Source organism: Sceloporus occidentalis, unplaced genomic scaffold, assembly GCF_023333645.1.
Source record: "Sceloporus occidentalis isolate IW3139 unplaced genomic scaffold, rSceOcc1.0.p SCAF_4, whole genome shotgun sequence".
Classification (NCBI taxonomy): domain Eukaryota; kingdom Metazoa; phylum Chordata; class Lepidosauria; order Squamata; family Phrynosomatidae; genus Sceloporus; species Sceloporus occidentalis.
Window position 1 is genome coordinate 101,049,787 of NW_028316984.1, and position 25,152 is coordinate 101,074,938.

The 25,152-nt window shown below is 39.6% G+C and overlaps 1 protein-coding gene across 13 annotated transcripts in view; it reads left to right on the top strand.

Annotated features, from left to right (window-relative positions):
• Nucleotides 1-25,152, top strand: part of SOX6 (SRY-box transcription factor 6) — a 582,676-nt gene that overhangs the window by 248,816 nt on the left and 308,708 nt on the right. For all 13 annotated transcript variants that reach the window (XM_089521088.1, XM_089521087.1, XM_089521089.1 and 10 more), the window contains one exon: nt 11,777-11,987. In XM_089521088.1, coding sequence (XP_089377214.1) covers nt 11,777-11,987 — 211 coding nt within the window. The remainder of the gene's footprint in view (nt 1-11,776; nt 11,988-25,152) is intronic.

Here is a 25,152-nt window from a genome sequence, read left to right on the forward strand (position 1 = left end):
GTTTTATGCCTTGCTGTGGCTAAATAGAACCCAGAATCACTGAGGCCAGGCTTATAATATATGCCAGTGCCTATAGATCAGCTCTAGGATTCATGAGGATGTTATTGTTAAAATAATTTTCTATCCTCAAAATACAAAGGATGTAAGTAAAGAACTATCACTTAGCTTGAAAGCACTGGAAGAAGAGTTGATTTGGTGGGCCAGGGTGCAGGGTTGATTTTCTGCATGTATACCATTTACACAATTTCCTTATGTAACATAACAGAACCAGCATTACAACAAAACCAGGTATGTTTCTAAAATCACTGGTCACTCTAACTTGGGTTCTCAACATGAGCTCTACCATTTCATTTCAGATTTTGCAGAAACTTGGGTTGACAGAACAAATGGGGTGGTAGGGTGGTGGTGGTCAAGATTGGGCACTAGACTGGAAGAAATGTGAAATCAATCCCATAGGTTGCTCTCAGTTCCAAAATGTAGCTTTCATTGTATGTCTGGATTAGAATCAGATGCCAAAAAGAGTTATTAATGATTAAGTTTTGAAGAATCTAACTGAACTTGGAATAAGGCAGAAGTGGCAGATTATCAATGCTAAAAAAAGACTTGGTTGGAATTCAGGGAGTTACGTTTTTCTTCTGTTTTTGTATTTGTCTGTGTGGAGTGATTTGTGAAGGTATTTAAATGTTTTTCTTAGTTTTTTGTAGGTGTCTTTTTGTTTAGATGTTTGTAATGTTTGTGGCATGTTTCAATGTTAAATGTTGTGGATATGTGAGGTTGTTATGTAACTGTTTTTTTAACCAATAAAAAAAGAGTTATCACTAAAGCAGATGTGGATCCTTTTGTCCATATCTTTTTAACATACTTCACTTGACCAAAGGCCAAGAAACAATGTTTCTAAGATTATATAAAATAACATAGGTAGGTAGACATTGTTTAATTGGGAGCAGCACTTTCCCAATCAATTCACGTATTTTGCCTTGCCCTTCCCTTCCTTCCTGCCCCCCTCCCCCCCCCCCCCACACACACTTAAAGGAGAATGTACAGGACTCTTTCCAACATTTGTTGACTCATATACCTTTCAGTTAGGCACATTGCAAATTATTACTGTAGTGAATTGCCTTTCAACTAGCTAATCCCATAGATGGATCAGATTCCCAGGGAAAATGTCAAGGGAAGTCCTTCCTTGCACCCATGTTACCCACCTGTCCAGTTTGCATCTGCAGTCTTCACTCAGTTTAATCTAGGTTTGTTGTTAATATACTGAGATAGCATCCTGTCATCTCTCTTGTCATTTCTATTCTGTCAAATATTTGACCTAGAGAAGGATCTTTAAAAAGTTCTGAAGTGTATGGTTTTGTATATTGGTGCCATTTTCATTTCCAAAAGTCTTTGAGACTATCCACCCACAATAATTGGAACTGATTGATACTACTGCAGAAAGAGAGAGAGAGCTTGCTACAACTTTAGATTTTCATAGTATACTCCTGCTATTATTAGATGAACTAATAGTCTTCCCATTTGTTTTCTTCATCCCCTGATTAATTTTCTGCTTGTGTGGCTTTACTGTAGACTACTTTTCTTCTGTCCCTGGTCAGACAGAAATCCTACTTCATGTCTGATTGTTTTAAAAGTGATAATAATTCCATGAAAGTAAGGTTGTCTCTCAGTGTTGAACTTGCCGATAGCAAAAAGGCAATTCCCTCTGATTCCCTGTAAACCATTTTGGAATGATGCCACATTGATAATGGATCCAGCACATTTTGAGTCAAATTAACCAGTGCCTTACTGAAACACATAAATATAACTTTAGAGAACAAAGACTTGGGCATTACATTGCAGTGTTGTTTTCCACAAATGATAGGAACCACTAAGGTTAAAAAAAGTTGCTTGTCAAGATCTGTCTGCATAGGTGGAGATTCCTTTATCTCACTTTTGTTGACCTTTGGCTCCTGAGGGCATGCATACTTTGTTTAAATGCCTTTTAAAAGAAATAGGATTGTTGAACTGGAAAATACTCAGGTGAGTAGAACGTTTGATATGTTGCATGTTTGAGAATTAACTTGCCTAATTTCTGACCCCCCCCCCCCTTTTGGGGGGGTTGGTGTTCTGACATATATGATACTGCAGAGGGGAAAGTAGAAAGGCAAAAACTATTTAAAAAGATGGGGCCTGAAAGTCATAGGCAAGGACCACCTCTTCTGTAAGTGGATCTGGCCTAGCCATCTTCCTGTTAAGCAATAATCATTAACCACTGAACACTGCACTGATTTTCCTGCATGATTGCACATGCTAATTGTATTCCTTTGTTGAATTAACAGCTCAGGTTTCCATGATATTGCAGCTGCCAGCAGATTCTTCATTCTTACTCAGTCTAGGCAAACATTATTACAATTGTGCAACCCATGAGTAAGGAGTAGGGATATGTAGACAAGACTCACCCCAGTATGGGCTGTAACTAATTTTGTCCAGTATTTATGCAGTATTGGTGCTTCTGAGTAGGCAGCACACAACGGTTGTATGCACAAAGATTTTCATATGATTGATACCCTTTGTGACCATGGTCCCAGGTCATGTGGAAGCTTACATTTCTGTAGGTTTTTATGCTGACCCTCTATCCCTGCAAATGTTAGCACTGTACTCTTGGTGGCCAGGAATGCGACTAGTTGGCTCATGCAACATTGGGGATGGGGCTAGTCAGTGCAGCTCCGGTCTTTGCTCATTTATTGGTCTGTACATGAAAAGCTAGTTAATATTGCTAAATTGAGCATGGTTTCTCAGAATATTTTCACCCTAGGGCTGTTTATTCATTGTATTCAAAGGGATTACTCTAGCATTTTGAAGGGTTCAAAGTCACTGGGATGGTCTTTCCTTCTCTCTTTCCTATTTTCTGTACGAATTCTATACTTACTGTATGAATTCCAGTGTACCTTGAATCTTTCCTAAAGACAGGAAAAGAAGCAGAAGATAGATAGATAGATAGAGAGAGAGATAGAGAGAGAGAGAGAGAGTTCAGAGGAAAATGAATATAACTTATACCACATTATGTTACAGCATTACTGGTAAAGCAAACCTCCACATTCCAAGGTAGATATTATATTAAACACCTCTAAGATGGAGATCAATAAGTCCAACCTGAAGAGTAAGAAATGCTAGGTGGGAAGGAAACCCTGAGTCCCACCAATTGCCTTCTTCTCTACTACTCTGCTACAATTGGGTGGTTTCTGGGGCTCTCCCAATCTTAGGATTGGCTTTTGGGAGGCCATAGAGTTGAGACAAGAAGAAAGAGAAGGATAGGCCTCATTGTGTGAAAAGAACCATGGTTGAAGTTACTGTGATCCAAATTAATGATAGAACCATATGTGCATAAAACATGGGGGAATTCATGACAGTGTTTTAGGAGGAAAGGATGATCAGTACATTCATGGAAAATAAAGTCAATATGATAGAAAGTAATATGGTAAGGGTACCATGAAAAATATCTAGAGTTACTAATTCAATAAATGTTGATAAGGTTTTGTACCAAGGCCAATATCCAATTGCAAAAATGTTCTAAATGAAAAGCAGTGTTCTAAGAGTCTTCAGAGGAGAGATCACCTGCAGAGCCTTGACCTCATGCAGTAATGTATCCATTGGTATAGAAATGCTGGTTATGAAGCCTGTATTAATGGAAATCAGCTAGTTTTACAGTGAGACACAGTTTGGAGCTGTGCCATTTAAAACCCCCAAAACAAACAGCAAAAATGATCTCTGGGTAATTTAGAAATCTCCCAAGACTTGACAGTTGTCTAATCATAATACAAACTGTTCAGGGGAAGATTATATAGCCTATGATAAGGGCATGTATATAATGTCTACCAGGTTCCATTTTTTTAAAAAAGGGGGGTCTTTAACCTAACTTGAGAGCCTAGTTGCAACTCCTAGTCCAAACTAGACAAGATCAATTTAATTAATTGCTGAATGGCAAGTCAACAGTTATGTAACTTTTTTTATTCATTGAGTCTACTTCAAGTGGGATTAGCAATTTGAGTTAGGCCAAAGATCCTAACCATTTATACTACTATTTAAAAAAGATGGAAATACCTTTTTGTAAAATAGTAACATCTGGTTTTGATCAGAAGTTCAAAGGCGATGAGACATCTTATCATCTCATTGCTTGACTGATTTACTGAATACAAAATGCTGCATTTGTAAATATTCAAACTATGAGACTGTGCTGTGTTACACTGTATTATGAGGCTGAATGAAAAATTGTATAGAGAGGAACTGAAGCTTAAGAGTTCCACCAGTCAATTTCTTTTAAGTATGAATAGGCTGGTTTCTTCATAGACTTGCATAGATTTTCACCCCAGGGAAACCATTCAAGGATATTGACTTTTACCCTGGCTGAAAGCCAGCATTGTGCTAGTTTCCAAGCATTTTCCTCTTCTCCGTTTCCCTTGCAGCCTTTTTTGCTGCCCAAAAACCAACCCCAGAGGGTTTCCCAGAATCAGATTTTGGGGGTGGTTGAAGGCTTAGGAAGATAATCACCTTGTTTTTTTGAGCTCCACTAATAATAGTAATAAAATCTATTAGTTGAAGATTGTACAAATTGATTGAGATGAAGAATTTGTGTTCCTAAAAGTGACCTATATCCATGGTAGATTTTTTAAATGTCATCACAAAACATGTTCTTAAAAATTTACCCTCCTTTTTAGGGTTGCCATAATTGTCCACTAAAACCTGGGACAAAATGTAGCACAAAATCTAGACCAAACTGTAGGACAACTGCAGGACAAAACTCAGCCCAAAATGTAGGACATTTAAGGTACTTCATTTTTATTAAATGTCCTACATTTTGGGCTGAGTTTTGTCCTGCAGTTGTCCTACAGTTTGGTCTAGATTTTGTCCTACATTTTGTCCTGGGTTTTAGTGGACAATTATGACAACCCTACTCCTTTTTATTATTTAGTCTTGAAAATATTGAAGAGCAGGTCTCTGGGTGCTGCCAAATTTAATTAGAGAAGTGACATCCTTGTTTCAGCATATATCTGTGATAGGAATAGAAAGAATATTCACTATTATTTGTTTCTCGGCTGAAAAATGAGTTTTCTAACATTTGAGAAACTAGTCAGAATAACACAGTGGCAAGAATTTTGTGCAATTTTCACATGCCCCCCCCCCCCCCGAGATTTAAGGCATACAACAACAACATCTAAGTTTTTAAGGGAATTATTCTGCACAGTAATATGTGGTGGAATACACGTGTGTATTTTTTGTGTGACAAATGGGGGTGGGGGTTGTGCAAAAAACAAAACAAAACAAAACACAACCCACTGTGTTTCCAGATAGCCACTATTTGTCTGCAAGATTGCAGGGTTTTGTACATAATAATCTTACACAAAAAACCCTCAGATGTGGCTATTTTGTTTGTGTAGAATTACTGCTTTTGTAGTAGATTTTTGGGGTGCAAAAAGATAGGTTTCTCTCTCATACAAAAACCATGTTTATTTCTACGCAGAATAATTTACAGAAATATTTTGAGATCTGTAAATACTGGGAGAAAACTGTGGAGAAATATTCATTTTCTCTAGAGTGGGGAGAAAACTGGAAATTATTGATCCTCACTTCTGAAGATGAATTACTCAAATACAGTGCCCCTGTGCCTAGCGCAGATGTATTTTACACGGCTTCCAGCTTACGCCTTATGTTATGTCATTCAGTGGCATTATGTTATGTCATTCAGTGATGATTAGAGGTTAGTGGACCTTAGTAACTACAGTTGCCCATTGATTATTGTTTCCTCTGCTATTTAACAGAGATACTCCTTGACTGCTACAGGTTTATAGTGAAAATGCATGTCTCATAATACTGTCAATAGCTCACCTTCTCCAACCCATTCATTTTAGAGGCTTTTAATTTGATCTGTAGCTTATGTCCATCATAGGGCATTTACTTGATGGTACTGTCACCCAGAAATGGCAATGATGGTACTTTCATTGAAATTTTGGAGATTATCATACCGAGGGATAAGGACAGGAGCAAAGTGGATTGCTCCAGTACTATTCGGGGAAAATATTACTACACACAGCTCACTTGTTCCATCCTTCTCCAATCAGTGAAGTATAATGGCCCCGACATTTGGTATTAATGGGAACTCCCATTAAATCAAATGACGGGGCCATTACTCTTCACTAATGGGAGAAAGACGCTGTGTGTGGTAATCTTTTCCCTGACCACACAAATAGGACGGGAGCAAATCCACTTTACTCTCCTCCTTATCTATCCATGTGATAATCTCCATTGTGTCGTGATAAGTGCATTTGTAGTAAAACTGGGATGACAGAGATGGGCATGGGAATAGGAATCAGCAGTGCAGCCATTTATTTTGTAAGTTTAAGAGATCATTGTTGTCAAATGTTAAGTTTTACACTGCTGACTCTTGTTTAGCTTGTGGTATACTAAGGCCCATTGAATCTTTTCACATGTTTCCTTTGTAAGTGATGGCAACAATTACATGGCGGGCCTGCACTATGTCCAGTCAGTGATTATCCATTCTATATTTCTGCACATTTTTTTCTGTCTAAATATAGTACCTTGTATATATTCCTGTAAAAATTCATTTTATTATTATTATGTTCTTAGTTTTGGCCCAGCTCTTCAATTTGTTAAGGTTATTTTGATTGTGGATTCCCCTGTAGTATTAACATTTTGTTAGTTTGGCCCAGCTCTTCAGTTTAAGATTATTTTGAATGCTGATTTTTTCCTCTGCAGCATTAGCTATCCATCTTAACTGAGTGCAGATTTGGTAAGCATGTCCTCTGTTCCATCATACAAATGATTTATAAAGCTGTTGGACAACATTATGCTCAGAACAGAAACCTGAGGCATCCTACTAGTCACATATCTCCAAGTTTAAGGGGAACTATTAGTGATAATTCTTTTGGTTCAGTTAATCAACTAGTTAAAAATCCATCTAATACTAACATTGTTTAGTCCATATTTTACGAGTATCTTTGCAAGAATATAATTGAAGACCTTGTCAAAAGCCTTACTGAAATTAAGATATACTGCATCCATAGCATTCCTGTGATCTATGAAGCTTGTAACTATCAAGGAAACAGATAAGATTAGTCTGGTATGCCTTGTTTTTGAGACACAAACACTGGTTGTTAATAATCACAGCATTCTTGAGGACTCACAGACTGACTGTTTAATGATCTGTTCTAAAACCTTTCCTGGTATTGATGACAAGCCTCATCCAACCAGGTTTCAATGAGATATATTAAATGATATTTGTCTTCCTTTATTAAGAGTTCAAGCTTATCTTGTTTGTTTCCCATGATCTATGGATTAGTGTGTAGACATCTAAGACTATTGGTCATTCTCTCCAGCTGCTTCCTTGTTGGTTTTTTCCTTCCATTGTTGGATTCTTGCACTATCACCCAAGTAAAATTTGTATAATTGAGGGTATTTCCCCTAATACTTTTGTATCCTCATGCCCTCTGTCATACTTTCTTGCTTCCCCACATCTCAGTTTAAAACCACCCTAATTTACTAGACTCCTAGAAAATATGTTCTTCCCAGCCACTGTGAGGTGCCAATTATCTCTTCCTATAAGCCTTTCTGCATGAAAGCTGAGACCATGGTCCAAAAAGACAAATCTTTCCTGATCATTTGCAGACTAGTCCCTCTAGTATTCTCCTGCTCTTTCCTGGGCCATATCCTTTAACAAGGAGTGATAAAATAAGCTGGGCCCAAGGTTCTTATAGTCTCTAGCAATATGTTGAAGGCTATGTCTTGGAGCATCATTTGTTCTCACAAGGATCACAGAGAGTTTTCTCAGTCTCTCTGTTGTGCCTGGAAGATGCCACACCTCCCAAAACATCCTGTCAGGGCTGCACATCACTGCTTCTGTTCTTCTCAGTGGGGAAAATGTAGCCACAAGTCTCTTCTTCTGGGAACTAGCAGAAGCCCTTCCATTCACTGCCATATCCATGCTGTCTGAGAATTAAGCAGGGACATAGCCAAGGGGGGGGGGGTTTCTTGGGGTCTGGACCCCCCTTCCATTAGAAAAATGAATGTTGTGTGCTGCTGCGCCACCGCACCCAAGCCCCATTATAATGGTGGCACTTAGCCTGGACCCCCCCCCTTCCTAAAATCCTAGCTACGTCCCTGAATTAAGATTGTTGCCTATGTTCCTCTGCCTCATACTCACTGATGAAAGAGAGAGATTGGAACAGATTGTGTAATGCCAAACTCACAGCATGGTTTCTGATAGTTCTGCTTCTTTGTGTCACATTCATCCAAGTGTCTGTCTCCTGTGTTTGGGAATTAACCTGTTCCCTAGAGGCTTCCACTTTGTGTTGCTCTTCTAGGATAGCCTGCTCTTCTCTGTCTGAAAAAAGCTTCATCCTTCCTGATAAGTTTCAGTGTAGATATGAAGGCCTCAAGCTGTTTTACCTTCTCTTCCAGCAGGTAAGCCAGCTTGCACTTGCTGCAGGTATAGCTCCCATGTCCTTAAGCAAGAATCAAAATGTAGCACAGATGTTGCAGGTCACTACAGCAGACGCACTATGTATGTTCTGAATAGCTGCAGTTAGTAATGGGTAGTAATGCCACTTGGAATAGATGCCAGTATACTGTTGGGCTGGTGTACCTGCCATATGGAATGAGATCATAAAATAGCTGGGGTGACTCTAAATTTGAATCAACTGTACTATACCAATACTTTAGGAAGCTTTAGTGCAGTTGATTTGAATTGCAAATGACCAAAGGTCATTGCAAAAATATAATCCACAGAAATAAAATCAAAGTCAGACAATGTAAGAAGAACCTTAATGTTCATGAAATGTAAATAGCTGCCAGGATTACATTAACTTTAAGAATATTTATTACAGTGAAATCAGATGCTCTGCATGACAGGCAATAACTTCAGATAACTCCTGCATGTTAGTCCAATACATAACTAAATCCTTGTGCCCAGACTCTATACAACCCAGTATGTTAATCTGGCAACAACTTTCTCCACAAGTTCTATAAGGCAAAGATGACCAAATTTCTTCCTTTGCTTTGGAAACAGGTTAAATTCCTATTAGAGGAGCTTACATAAAGTATCATATGTCTGTTATAGTTACACAAAACAAGCATCAGTAAAACTAGTTGAATGGGATTAACCTGATCAAGTTTTTCTTTAGTCCATTTTTGTGCATCCAACTATGAAAAATCCCAAAGATGTAATTGATGAATAGGGGTGTCTCTTCCTTCATCCATGGACAGAATGTAACTGAAGAACCGAGCAGTTCTAATTGCTGGCACATAAACCATACAAGTTAAAATATAAACACAGATAACAGAACACCACTATCATCACACAGTGTATCCAGTTTTGGTAATCTCATCAATTACCTGACAGATTTTACAAGAATTACTTTTAAAATGTTAGCTACCTGGTCAGTAGTATATGGGGCAAAGAGTTAATAACTAGTATTTCCTGTGTAGGTCCTGGAAGATGGGTTGAAACAAAATGAATTATATAGCATCTCATATAATTAATATGCAGTATAAAAGAACTGGTGTTAGTGTTTCAGGGAGTCCAGTCTGGAATGCAAAGTTGAATGCAATCTGTACTGTAGTGAGATTCTATGTGTCTGAGTTCTAAAATAGGCAGAAAATTAAATCATTGAAGTATAAGTCCTTTGTGGGATTGGAGGGAAATTTTAAGGAAAATTATATATAAGGTGGTAAAGTAACATGAATAGCTAGACTTCCATGAATATTGGGAGAAAAGTGAATATCATTTTTTCTTTCTTTCAATATCATAACATGAACAACTCAGCACTTTGACTTGTTGTTGCCCAAATGTTAGAAGGACTATATTGAAAATGAATAACAATGCATACAAAACTGGAATGTTTTAAAAGAAAAAGTCAAGACCCTCAAAAATTTTGAGCCTCAGCCTGTACTTTGATTTCCACAAATCCTGCACCAGTTTCCAAACACATGGCTGCATATCATAGAATCATATCCAACAGAGGTAAAGAGCCCCAAAATGTGAGATACCAAAACTGCCTTGAACAGGCTTGGTTATCTTAGGCCCCATACAGACAGGCCAAAATAAAACGGCTTCAGGTCACTTTGGAGGTATGCTGTTTAAATGATGCATGTGTCCTAAGAGGCCAGAAGCCACACCAAAGCCACAATCCACTCCTAAGGTGACCCGAAGCAGCTTTATTTTGGGCAGTCGGTATGGGGCCATTATAAATAAGGGTTTACTAAATAGTTACTGAGCCAATGAACTAGCTTTACATTGCCAGAAAGCTGAGGAATAATACAGTGGGCCTGCTGCATTGGTGGGCTAGCAATCCGTGGACTGGAGCATATGGTGCTCAGTATGGCTCATACTGTTCAATGGCAGCACATGCCAGTGGATGCAGAGATGCATTAAATAATGTGGGGTGGAACAATCCACATTTTCCCCATTATTGGGGGCCCTCAGAATAAACCCCTACTCATGGGAAGTGTATAATGAGCATAGTAGAAACAATGACAGCTGTATATCTCAATTTGCAAATTCAAGTGTATATTTATGATATGATTTCCATTTGGAATCATATTCAAAATACTCCATTTTAAATGCTTCAGTAGTGATTATAGAAAAATATATATAGCAAATATTCAAAGATTAACATAATCCAGCATTGTGAAAATAGTATTAACTGAAAACATGTTACCTACCATCTTGTCACAGAATTCAGAAGCAGAAGTGCATGCTGCTGGGTTGACATGACTGAACTAGTTCAAAGAGCAGAACACTTTTCTTTTTTAGCATTGATTTTCATATTTATGTTTATATATTTGGTGATGGAGAAATTTGGTGGGAATAACTAAACAAATTGTCTCCAAATTCACATCCTTTCCTATGCCTTTTGTCCCTTTCCTGGATCACTAATCCCAAACAGAGACTTTTGAGTCTCTGGGAGAACAGTACAATTGCTGAGCTACCTCAGAGGGAAGTCCTAAGCCAATTTCCTATTGCTTTTTCTGTGTAATTTCTGATGCAACTGATCTGAATGAGTTTAAGTTTAAACACAGTTATTTCTACTTTGTTTATACTTTTCCCCAGCCCATGCAACTGTAAGCAATGCTTTGTGTGAAGCCAGAGTGAGGAGGGTTTTTATCAGTCATGTCAGATGAGTTAAGGTTTACAGACAGTGTTTCAAGGATTCTGTTCAGGCAATAGAGTTTGTCATTGGTCTGATATGTATGGAGCCAGGGTGACCAGATGTCCTGACTGCAAAGGAGAACAAGGCAGAGGAAATTGTAGGGCATTACAAAATAAAAGCTAAGAACACTCACAGAAATATACATTCATGCTTCTTAGTCATGCTAAAAATGGAGGACATTTTGGAATTCCTCCTGGATAGAAGGCTGAAATGTTGGACATGTCCTGGAAAAGGAGGATGTCTGATCACCCTGTACACAACTCTTTCACTACCTAGCTTGGGGTGCTTCATTGAGCAGTTCTTCAGAATACACCTTTTTGGAGCCTTTGCATACTTGCTTCAAGTTGCCATTATTTAGAAGAAAACTGGTGGAATCTTGAGGAGGGAATAAAAAGCATTCTGAAAAATGGAGATACTCTTTTATTGTCAATAGCAGAAGAAAAAAAATGAAAAGAAGGAAGGTTTCGGCTGAATGCTACCTTTTTCAAGATATCTAGTTTCTGTTATATGATAACAAGAATGTATGACAGAGACAACTTTATTTATTTATGCATTATTGTCTTATTTCTTTACAGGAGTCAGAAAGTAGTAAGTTATGTTCCTTATATTCCTTCCGAAATACTTCTACCTCACCACATAAGCCCGAAGAAGGAGGTCGTGATCGCAGTGAGCTAATGACCAGTGTTAATTTTGGAACTCCAGAACGCCGCAAAGGAAGCCTTGCCGATGTGGTGGACACACTGAAGCAGAAGAAACTAGAAGAGATGACCAGAACTGAACAGGAGGGTAAATATTGTGATTTTTTTCCCTGTGTAAATGCCATCCCTCAAATAATGAAGTATACATTCAGTATCATAATTGAAAGGATGGACGTCTATTTAAAGTTCTCCAACATTTAAGATCTATTGGTGAATTTTGTATGGTATGTGATTAGTGTGAATTAGATTATATAACACAAGATATTACTGTATTTTGTGCTAGGGAGCTAATGTGATTCTGGTTGAGATATTTGCAGAATGGAATAAAAGGCAAAATGACATTAATGGCAGATAGATTTTTTTTAAAATGTTGCAAGAATTCATGTATTATATAGTTATATAGGCCCATTCCGCACGGGCCTTTGCGGTGCCCCCGTCACGTGCTAGGGGTTGGCCGAGGACCTAGCGTCCATACCGGCCTCACCCCTAGTATGTGACGGGGGCGTAAAAATGGCCTCTCCCTATACACATGGGCGTGGCCATTTTTACGTTCCGGACGCTTAGCGTCTGCACATAGCATTGTGAAAATGACACGTCGAGCGCGCCATTGGTGTCTCGTCGCGTCATTTCCGCGACGCAAGAAGAAGCGCCATTTTGGCGCTTCTTTTTAGCTGCACCAGGAAACCTTGCGGTTTGGCTGCTGGGGCTTCTCGGCGCAGCTAATGATGGCGCAGGCAGAGCGCCGCTTTTCGGCGCTCTGTAACGCACCACAGTTTCCAGTTTGTCTCTCTATCTCTGTCTAATACTTTTGGGAGATCTGATGCATGGCCAAGGCAGACTTGGTTGGGGAAAGAATGCAAATGAACAGATATTGCTTATGGGGAGTTTTTTTCTTCCCATTTGGGGAGATAGCATATTCTGCATCCATTTCATAACTTGATTTTTATATGATAAACACATAGTTAAATATGTTCAATATAGGTGTCTTAAGCTTCTTCACAGTGATAATGTCCCCCCCCCTTTTTTTTTAAATGGCACCCTGAGCCCTTGAATGCCCTTGGATGAGGCTAATGTTCTAAATCATTTCATAGTTCAAGAAGCAAGTAGTTTTTGCTAGTAAGTTATTCCACAATTCCACTGCATTATTTTGGGTGCTTTAGGCCCAATGATTATAAGGATTTAGGCACATGCAGCAGTGTAATAAAACTATTTCTGTTACTATTCCCCTTCTGAATTAAGTTTGTGATTCATCTGTTTGGCTTTGAAAGAAGGTGACTCTTTCACAAGTAAATATATATATTTGGATTTCTTCTCCATCTGTTTGCATATAGTACCAGGCAAAGTTTCTTTGTAGCATAGTGGAAAATATTACATAAAATGTCTTTGTCTGGTTTTGAGGTATTGGTATATATGTTTCAAAATTCCATAGATCCAATTGACAAGGTCGAATTTGAATCAGGCTAGACTTTCCAGAAGTTATTAGGTCCAGGCTCAGGCCCTTAGATTTTGGGGGCTGAGAAAAGACAATTAGAGTTATTCATAATGTCAGAATTAATTCCTAGAACTCTGGAACATGTGGCTCTCCAGGCATTTTAGACTGCAACTTCCATCATCTTTATTTAGCATAGCCAGTGTTGCAGGATGATAGGAGCTATTATCTAGTAACATCTGGAGGGTAACATATTTCTTATCTTTTCTTTAAGAATTTGTAGTTGTAGAACTAATATAGCACCACATTGACAAAGGAGCAGAAAGGGGAAGGGAATTATATACACATGATTGATAGCAGATTCTGCATCCATTTCATGATAAACACATACCAGTAGTTAAATATGTTCAATATAGGTGTCTTAAGCTTCTTCACAGTGATAATGTCCCACATTTTTCTCAGCCATCTGTCTCCAAACAGTGTTTTGAAGTTCTTTTTTTTTCATTTTTCAAAATAAGTTGTTGGCAGTAGTTTGGTGGCTAGACTATAGGAAACTATTTTAAATTTAAATTTGAACTCATCTTTTTCTATGGAGATACAAAAATGTTGCTCATATTTCAAAGGAGCTAAGATTTGTTTCAGGAGGATTTGGAATGTAAATTGAACAGCAATGTGCATACAAAAATGTACTTGCAAGAATGAATTCAGCCACCAGCAGTGTTGCCAGAGTGAAAACTGAAAATGGTTTCTGTACCTTTAATGGCTGTGTAGAAGAAGAAATTTCAGTAGGGGTTGCTTGTTACCTGGTTGCTGCTTCTACACAGCCATGAAAGATATAGGGACCCTCTCCAGTTTTCAGCCTGGCAACTATATACCACAGATACCTCCCAGATTTAGTCTTGATTCCTAGTGTGTTACTTTGCTCTCAGCCAAGATTCAGTGTAGACACTAAGCAGACACATAGTTGAAGTGCTATCATTTCTTTGGTGATACTGGGTGACTCCCAGGCTGTAATTGGCCCATAATTGTCTAGAAATAAAATGAAGCTGATAAGATTCTTTTTTGACATTTGGGGATACCAGTTCCAGTACAGCATATTGTAGAATACATGTTGTAAATTGCACTTTGCAGATTGATGTTATGTAAATGAGGCCAATTATTGCAACTACCATATGCAAATTAGTTGTGACCTTCTGGCTTATAATATATTTTTTGATGTGGCCTTCAGTGCTGAGCTAGTTGTCCATCCCAGCAGTAGACCAATGCAGCCTTCCAGTTATCGTTTATATTTAATAAACATATGGCCTTCTTCCTGTGGGAAAATCCATTTGGTGTGTAGCACTGTGGGACAAAATGCTTAGATGTATGTTTGATGTCATTAGTTATCACATGTCATCCTTACCACATATATGGTTTGGAGCCATACTTACTACAACTGGTGTTTGGGAAGAAATGAATGCACATTTAAAGTCTTTAAAGTGTCTAAGTAAATATATTTAATCAGAGTCCTTTGGCTTCTAGAAATAAGTTGTCTAATCAGAATTTCACTTGAGCAGCTGTGACTGAGGAGGTCAACAGGCCTTGCCTAAGAGAATATGGCCCAGCTGGTTAAATCTGGTTGTTGTAGTGATTTAAATGGTCAAGTGCTGCTTGTCATCCAGGCCCGTCTGTCTGTTAAAGAAACAGCGAGTGCTTCAGTATAATGTGCAGCTGTTTTAATCTTGCCTTAATAGTAGTGCTTCAGCCAATATCATGCCCTGTGTATCACACCACACACACATGAATGTCTTAGCAGGAAACCGGCATAATGTGCATCAGTTTGGACAAAATGATCAACATGGCTTTGGGTTTCTCTGCACAGTATTTTTTTCATAGCCTCTGCAAAAGGATAGCTTAGGTTCACATGATCATCACAGCTGAGAGGGAGAGGACAGAATCCATACGTGTGCTTGCTTGACAACTGGCTATAGCTTTATTTCCTATACCATACAAGAAACTGGCATAACTCAGGCAGGAGCATTGTGATGCTGAACAAGGGAAATTAGCCTCGCCAGTCCATGACATTTCAGACACCCCATTTCTACCCATGAAATTAGGGCCTGTGGCATGACATCTGCCCATAGCCACCAAGTTAAGATATTACTCTTAGTTTATGTGCCAGGCTTTTTGAAGCTTCTCAAGGAAAGCTTTGTCTTCACATGATGCCTGGTAACCCTCAAGAAGGCATCATCCAAGCTCACTACCAAAGTACTGGAAATTATTAAAATGGCATTGGAAAGGTGTATGTTGCCTCCTCTTGCCATCTCACAGCAGTGCATTCCTCACATATTGATCCAAAACATAAGTATACACTTTTGTATACTCGAATATACCCAAGTGAATGAATGTTTCTGTGTGATTGCATGTGTGTGTTTGTGTGCATTTGTGAGTGAGAGAGAAAATAGGTATGCATGTGAGTGAAAGAATGAAAGACCATGACTGTGTACATATCTGTAAGCACTGGCTTATGTGAGTGTGACTATGTATGAGATAATATGTGTAAGACTATGTATGAGATAGTATGTGTAAAATGTATACATGTGTTGAGTACTGAATTTATTTAAATAAAACTCTTCTAATTTAGATGCTGTTATTTCCTTATAAAATGTTGGCATATGAATACACATGGATGTACAAACAAATACACACACTAAACAAAATATTTTTATTAATTTATTATGTCAAAGACAGGATGGCATCTACACATAACTGTAAAGGAGGTCACATTTGTGAGTCACAAGGGGGCGGAGCTAGCAGACTAGCTTTATACACCACCTTCCAGAGCCTTCCAGAACAGTCCGGCCAGAGAGAGGAGAAGGAGAGGAGCAGCTGGGCAGCCATATTGAAACCATGTGCTTGTTGCTGAAGGGGCGGAGCTTCTGTGAGTCACATTTGTGAGTCACAAGGGGGCAGAGCTAGCAGACTAGCTTTATATACCACCTTCCAGAGCCTTCCAGAACAGTCCGGCCAGAGGGAGGAGAAGGAGAGGAGCAGCTGGGCAGCCATATTGAGACCGTGTGCTTGTTGCTGAAAGGGCGGAGTCACATTTTTGAGTCACAAGGGGGTGGAGCTAGCAGACTAGCTTTATATACCACCTTCCAGAGCCTTCCAGAGTTAATTTTCTTTAACTCAACAATTCTACTCAAGTGGCATCGGGTTAGTATCAGATATTGAAACAGAACCTTGCCTTTAAGTGTAAGATAGCAGCCAGGACATTCCTTTAAAGTAGTATTCCCAGTAGATTGACTGTTATAGTCATTACTGAAGACTTTGCAGTATGGACAATGAGGGATCTGCTGCAGTCACCTGCAACTCTTGTGGGATGTTTCTCTTCTTGCCTACAGAAGTGGAGAACTTCACATGCACCAAGTGCAAGTTGGTAGCACTCTTGGAGGAGAAAGTGCAGCAGCTGGAATCCAGAGTAGCTACACTTCAGCATATTAGGGAACAAGAGGATTTCCTGGACACAACAGAACTAACGATCTTGGATGAGTACCACGCAGAGGAAGATGCTAGGGTGGAAGAGGTCACTTGCCATACACAGGAGGCAGACAGCTGGAGGAATGTCACAAAGAGAAGTAAGCCAAGAAGGAATTGTTCTGGGAGCTTGCAGCTAGAGAATCGATTCGCAGCTCTTTCCCTTATCAAGGAGGATGAAGAAGAGCAGCATGGACAGACTTCAGGCACAGAGCAGGGGAGCCTGAGAGTCCCACCCGAGGGAACAGTCGCTGCTAAGCCTTGGAGGAGGCGTGTGGTCGTAGTGGGGGACTCCTTGCTGAGGGGTACAGAAGCAGTGATTTGTAGGCCTGACAAGATGTCTCGAGAGGTGTGTTGTCTTCCAGGTGCAAAGATCCGTGATGTGACAGAGAGACTGACAAGACTGGTCAAGCCTACTGACAAATACCCCTTCCTTTTGGTCCACGTGGGAACTAATGATACTGCAAGACACAGCCTTCAGGACATCAAAAGGGATTACGAGGCGCTTGGTAGGAAGCTGAAAGGAATGGATGTACAGGTTGTCATCTCGTCTCTTCTGCCAGTTGAAGGGCATGGTCCAGGAAGGGAGAGGAAAATAGCAGATGTGAACAACTGGCTTCGCAGATGGTGCCGCCAAGAAGGATTTGGATTCTTCGATCATGGGCTGCGGTTCCATGAGGAGGGACTTCTTGCAACAGACGGGTTGCATCTCACGCCAGTTGGAAGAAATGTTTTTGCCAACAGTCTCAAGAACTTGATCATGAGGGCTTTAAACTGAGTTCCGTGGGGAAGGGAGACAATATTAAGGAAGGCAAAAGGGATGGCGAAAATAGTCAAACTGACATAGAGGAAACAAGAAAAAAAGTGCAAGGACCCAACAGTGGGAGGCAAATAAACTTGCACAGGCAGCAAGTAAAAGGGACCCATGGTCTGCGATGTCTCTACACTAATGCACAGAGCATGGGAAACAAGCAAGATGAACTCGAACTCCTAGTACAACAAAGCAAATATGATATAATAGGCATCACTGAAACCTGGTGGGATGAGTCTCATCATTGGAATGTGGAAATAGAGGGGTATAACCTTATTAAGAGAAATAGGCCAAACAGGAAAGGAGGAGGAATAGCACTATATGTCAGAGATATTTACACCAGTGAAGAGATCCAGGACATCAATCCTGGAAGCCAGGTGGAGAGCATCTGGATAAAAATCAAAGGGGAGGGAAACAACAAGGATGTTATGGTGGGAGTCTACTACAGACCCCCAAGTCAGACTGAGGAATTGGATGATATCTTTCTAGAACAGATGACCACACAGTCAGAAAGGAGAGATGTAGTAGTGATGGGTGACTTCAACTATCCTGATATTTGCTGGAAGTCAAACTCAGCAAAATCCTCAAGGTCTAGCAAATTCCTCACTTGCCTGGAAGACAATTTCATGGTCCAAAAGGTGGAAGAGGCAACAAGGGGGTCAGCTATTTTAGATCTGATCCTAACCAACAAGGATGACTTGGTTAATGGGGTGCAAGTGGTGGGATCATTAGGTGGAAGTGACCATGTTCTCCTGGAGTTTGTAATACAGTGGAAAGGAGAAGCCAGGCATAGTCAAACACACATTCTAGATTTTAGGAGAGCGGATTTCAGTAAATTTAGAGAAGTATTGAGGGCGATTCCATGGTCAGAAATACTAAAAGATAAAGGAGTTCAGGACGGATGGGACTTTCTCAAAAGGGAGATACTGAAGGCACAATTTCAAACAGTTCCAGTGAAAAAGAAAAATGGGAGGTGTCTCAAGAAACCAGGATGAATGACTAAGGAACTTTCAACCGAGCTAAGTTTGAAACGGAACATGTATAAGAAATGGAAAAAGGGGGAAATCACGAAAAAGGAATTCAAAGAAATAGCAGGCATGTGCAGGGGTAAAGTCAGAAAAGCTAAAGCGCAGAATGAACTCAGAATTGTTAGAGAGGTTAAAGACAACAAAAAGGGCTTTTTTGGATATGTCCGCAGCAAAAGTGAGAAGAAGGAAATGGTAGGGCCACTGCGTCGAGAGGATGGCAAAATGTCAACAGGGGACAGAGAAAAGGCAGAATTACTCAACACCTTCTTTGCCTCAGTCTTCTCAGAAAACGAAAAGGGTGCTCAACCTGAGGATAATGGAGCAGAGAACAGAATAGGAGAATTTCAGCACAGTTTAAGTAAAGAGATAGTAGAGGAACACCTTGTTAATCTAAATGAATTTAAGTCTCCGGGTAAAGATGAACTCCATCCAAGGGTATTAAAAGAACTGGCAAATGTAATATCGGAGCCATTGGCAATAATCTTTGAAAACTCCTGGAAAACAGGAGAGATCCCAGCAGACTGGCGGAGGGCAAACGTTGTCCCCATCTTCAAAAAGGGGAAAAAAGAGGATCCCAGTAATTATCATCCAGTTAGTCTGACATCAATCCCAGGAAAGATTCTGGAGCAGATCATTAAACAGAGAGTCTGTGAACATCTAGATGGCAGTTCCATAATCACAAAAACTCAACATGGGTTTCAGAGAAACAAGTCATGCCAGACAAATCTGATCTCTTTCTTTGATAAAATTACCAGCTTGGTAGATGAAGGGAATGCTGTGGATATAGTATATCTTGATTTCAGTAAGGCCTTTGACAAGGTTTCCCATGACATTCTTGCAAACAAGCTTGTAAAATGTGGAATAGACAAGGTAACTGTTACATGGATTTGTAACTGGTTGACTGGCTGAACCCAAAGGGTGCTCAACAATGGCTCCTTTTCATCCTGGAAAGAAGTGACCAGTGGGGTCCCACAGGGCTCTGTCCTGGGCCCAGTGCTATTCAGCATCTTTATCAATGACCTGGATGACAGAATTGGGAGCATACTTATCAAATTTGCAGATGACACCAAATTAGGAGGAATAGCTAATACCCCAGAGGACAGGATCAAGATCCAAAATGATCTGAATAGACTAGAAAGCTGGGCCAAAGCTAACAAAATGAAATTCAACACGGAGAAATGTAAGGTATTGCACTTAGGACGGAAAAATAAAATGCACAGATATAGGATGGGTGACACCTGGCTGAATGAAACTACGTGTGAAAGGGATCTTGGAGTCCAAGTAGACCACAAGTTGAACATGAGTCAACAGTGTGATGCGGCAGCTAAAAAGGCCAATGCAATTTTAGGCTACATCAATAAAAGTATAGTGTCTAGATCAAGAGAAGTAATAGTGCCACTGTATTCTGCTTTGGTCAGGCCCCACCTAGAATATTGTGTCCAGTTCTGGGCACCACAATTCAGAAAGGACATTGAGAAACTGGAGCGTGTCCAAACGAGGGCGACAAAAATGGTGAAGGGTCTGGAAACCATGCCCTATGAGGAACGACTTAGGGAGCTGGGGATGTTTAGCCTGGAGAAAAGAAGGTTAAGAGGTGATATGATAGCCCTGTTTAAATATTTGAAAGGATGTCATGTTGAAGAGGGAGCAAGCTTGTTTTCTGCTGCTCCAGAGAACAGGACCCGGAACAATGGATGCAAGCTACAGGAAAAGAGATTCCACCTCAACATTAGGAGGAACTTCCAGACAGTAAGGGCTGTTCGACAGTGGAATGCACTCCCTTGGAGTGTAGTGGAGTCTCCTTCCTTGGAGGTCTTTAAACAGAGGCTGGATGGCCATCTGTCGGGGATGCTTTGATTTGGATTTCCTGCATGGCAGGGGGTTGGACTGGATGGCCCTAGTGGTCTCTTCCAACTCTATGATTCTATGATTCTATGAAAGGTAAAATGTTTGAGAACCACTGACCTTAACTGTTTTCAGTATAGGTGGTATGGCCAACCTCCAGGCCTTCTGAATGCTCTCAAAAATTGATTAAAAGTCAGATCCTATCCAGATGTGAAATAAATGTTCATCATCATGTAGGTGGTACACCTTATTGCCCATTTTTTGTTTATTCCTTTCAGCCATGTTTTTCTTTCATGTTTTACTGTCCTCAGAGGCCCCCTTTCTAATCTTTTTCCAGTTAGCCCAATCAAAATAACCATATACTTTTCTATGAGGACCTTCAATTTTCCTACCTGAGAAAACACACACTCAAATGAGGGAAGAGGGTTATAGTTCCTGTTCTTTTGCCTTTGGGGGTATTTCTGAACCTTGCATCTGGACAGCTTCTTCTGCCTGCTTAGCCACCACTGTTGCTCTTTATAGGAGCTCTTTGGCTGCTGTCACACTGCAGAATTAATGCAGTTCGACACATCTTTTAACTCTCAGGGCTGCATCCTATGGAATCCTGGGATTTGTAGTTTGTTGTGTCACCAGACTCATTACAGTGGCTAATTAACTGAAAGAGATATATCCCTGAGGCTAAATAAAATTAAATAAAAAATAAAATAAAAAATAAAATCTGTTTTTGAAATATGCTCAGTATTATCTTCTAAAACATTCTGAATGGCAACATTAATTTTATACATTTCAAAAAGAACTTCACTACTATCTAGCCTAAGAAAAGATTTTACACTCTCACAACTGTTGTAGAAGCAGGTAATTTCCCATGTCCAAATGCTCTCCATCTAGTGTGTAAAGAAAGCCCCATTCATCTATGTTTCTTCTTGGAAAACATCTTTGGTTGACTAAGTTTCAACATAATTTACAAATATTTTGTACTGAGTCATTTGTATATTTCAGTTTATTAAGGGTCAATATTTTCTAAATAAGTTTGGCTTTCCTTGAAATGTTTATATTGTATAGCCCAATTTAATTAAAGTACAGGTTCACATGAATTATTTTACCCTGAGCCATCCAGAATCTCTACAAGTCATAGCTTGCACCTGACTTGTCTGTAGCTAGAAGGGCAGATTTCTCTTCAAAGTTGTAATGCAATTCTAGCAATGTGGAACGTTAGGCTGGCTATTCATCTGGCACACTGGAAACTCAGCATCTCGTTACTGCTAAATCCCAAGACCCAACAGCTCAGGGACCACATTCATAGTTCACGTTCGCCCTTCATTCTGCATTAAAAGTACAATATCATGTTTCAACAAAGCTTTTTATAAACGGGTTCACAGTCTAGTTTCTGTGTTGGAGGTCATCTTTCAATATAATGTAGTGTCATATAACAGCAATTCCATTCTGTAACTTGTAGTTAAAAGGATGCATCAGTTTAATGATTTAAATATGCATGTAGGAATTATTTCCCTACAGTAGTAATTCTGCAAATGAAGGCAAAGTTAACTTTGCCGTATGGCGTCATTTGCAAACAAGGAGAGGTGTAAATAGAAAGTAAAAGCTGGATTTTATAAAATGTGCTGCCACTTTATCTTTTACTAACTTCAAGTTGAACTTCAAGGAAGGCTGGCAGACTTTCTGCAACTTACATTTTTAAGATTGTTTGGGTGGTTTGATCATGACAACATTGTGCATTGCTGGTAAAAAAAAAAAGTTGTTAGATTTTATGTTCCTGTGAATAGCCATCACATTTACTCACTTTTACAGCTGCAGGTGGTCATGGGGCACCTTGAAGCACTTTTACTAGCCTTACATGAAGGACAATTTTATCAGGAGATTTTATCTTTTGGATGAGACAAAAGCCAGCCCTCACTGACAAGCACTAAAAAAATACCCTTGAACTTTTCTGAGGAGAAGCATCTAGGTTTAACTGCATTTGTACAGTTACATCCTGTTCATCTCCTCATCTCCTCCCACATAGTTTCCATTGAAGAAAGCACCACTGCAGCCTTGAAGAACTTTGTATTCAGATACATATGCTTGTCCTTTAGGTATCCATTATCATGTTTTGTTGTATTGTTCTGCAGCATTTATTTTCAAACTGAAAAAGTAATCTTAAATTGTGCTATGTTTATTTAGACTGACACTTTCATTTATTCTTATTTCTGCCTTGGAGGTAAACCTTACTAGATGGGATCACATGGAGACACTAATCTACAGTTGCCAATAGTGCCAGAACCCCATTAGGAAATGGTTTTACCATTGACCTAGCATTATGTAAGTGTTGCTTTTGAACCCAGTTGTGCAACCTATTCAATTAAGTGAGTTTGAAATGAACAGATTTTATAGACAATATCCTGAGGCGAGGGGGTATTTGGTTACCATAACTGCTTCTGTCACTGGAACCAGGATGATTTCTCTCCCCTTGAAGTGCCTCTCCCTACATATCCCCAGAAACAATCCCAAATGTCTTGGGACCTCCCAGGATCCAGTTTTCAAAAATCTGCTGGGGGTGCGCATGGGGAGGAAAAGTCCCTCACACTAGTGTTTGGATGCTATGGCTATGCACAGATACCCCTCCCTACACAATCTGCCCCACACTCTCAGAACAACTGGGAAGAATTTACTGCATCATACGAAAGTTAGACTAGCAACTACTTCCCAAAGAGCATATACAGCTATGGCCCCTACACTTTGGAACAACCTTCCAGAAGACATCCGACTCATTTCTACCTTAGACGCCTTTAAGAAGGCATTAAAAACCCATCTCTTTCAGCAAGCATACCCTCCTGATTTTCTATAAAGATCTGAAGGAAAACCTCACCTCTTGACTCTATAGAGAATTGAAGACAATTTCATCATAGGACATAATGATATATTTTAATATTGTATTGTAGTGTTTTTGGATAGCACATTGTTTAAATTGTGATTTTAGATAATTGTTATTGGAATTATTGTTGTATGGAATGTACTAGTTGTAATCCCGCTTCAATCTGTCGGGAGAGGCGGGAAAATGCAAATAAATTTTTTAGTGTATTATTATTATAATGAGACTTAGGACCTAATTACTGGTTTGGGCTGATTCCCATTCTACTTCAGAGCAATCTGGACCCATTTTGATCTAATTTAGAGTCATATTGTGATTCAGAGATCTGGCTTGCCCCTCTTCCTATTACCTTCTATTGGACAATATAAAATGCATGATATCTAGAACATAGTAGACCCTAAAGAGATTTCATACAGCTATCTCCAGAGAGCTCTGTGTTCTGCAACTTGATAGTTACTTTTCTAAACTTATTTTCAAAAGTATGAAAATCCCCATGCACACCTCCACGTTGCCCATAGCCTGTAACAGTGGCTGTTGGTTGCCATCTGCTCTCCCAAGAGGGAGAAAAGACAGGTGGCATCATGATAGTAAGTGACATGATCCAGGATGCGAGGGGGAACAGTGAGTGGGTATAAAACCCAGCTCTGCCCTCTCCCTTTTTGTGAAAAGGTGTTCTTTAGATTTGGCTTTGGATCTTGAAATTCAGGAGTGGGGAAGTGAATAAACTTTGGGCTGGACTTGACTGGCTTTCTCATTTAGGATTCAGGGCTTCAGTGGGAGGCCAGCTGCAGTAAGGTAAATATAATCATAGAATTGGTAAAGACCAGAAGGCCCAGTCAGTCAAATCTCCTGACATGCAGGAATACACAATCAAAGTAGTCCTGATAGATGGCCATCCAGCCTCTGTTTAAAACGTCCAATGAAGGAATCTTCACCACACTACAAGACAGCGTATTCCATTGTTGAACAGCTCTTACCACCAGGAATTTCTTTCTAATGTTTAGGTGGAATCTCTTAACCTGTAGTTTGAATCCATTGCTCCCTGTCTTAATCTCTGGATCAGTAGAAAACAAGCTTGTTCCATCTTCAATATGATATCCTTTCAAATATATTAAGCATGTCTCCCATGTCACCTCTTAACCTTTTCTTCAGCAGGGTAAACATCATCCTAAGGTGCTCCTCATAAAACATGGTTTCCAGACCTTTCATTATTTTGGTCACTCTTGCCTGGAAATGTTCCAGCTTTTTGATATCCTTTTTGAATTGTGGTGCCAGAACTGGACACAGTATTCCAGGTGAGGTCTGATCAAAGCAGAACAGAGTGGCACTATTACGTTCCTTGATCTAGACACTACACTCCTCTTGATGCACATCACCACATTGGCTTTTTTGTTAAAACTTCTACATCACACTGTTGACTCATGTTCTACTTGTGATCTACTAAGACTCCTAGAGTCCTTTTACATGTACTGTTATCAAGCCAGGTGTCACACATCCTCTATCTGTGCCTTTCATTTTTTTTTTTTTTGGCCTAAGTGTAATACCTTATATTTCTCCCTGTCAAATTCATGTTATTAGTTTAAGCCTGAGCTCTCTATTCTATTAAGGCCATTATTATGTACCCTTCCTAATTTGGTGTCAACAACAAATTTGATAAGCACGCCCTCTATTTCATCATCCAAGTCATTGGTAAAGATGTTGAATAGCATTGGGTTGTGTGATACCCCACTAGTCACTTCTCTCCAGGATGAAGAGGAA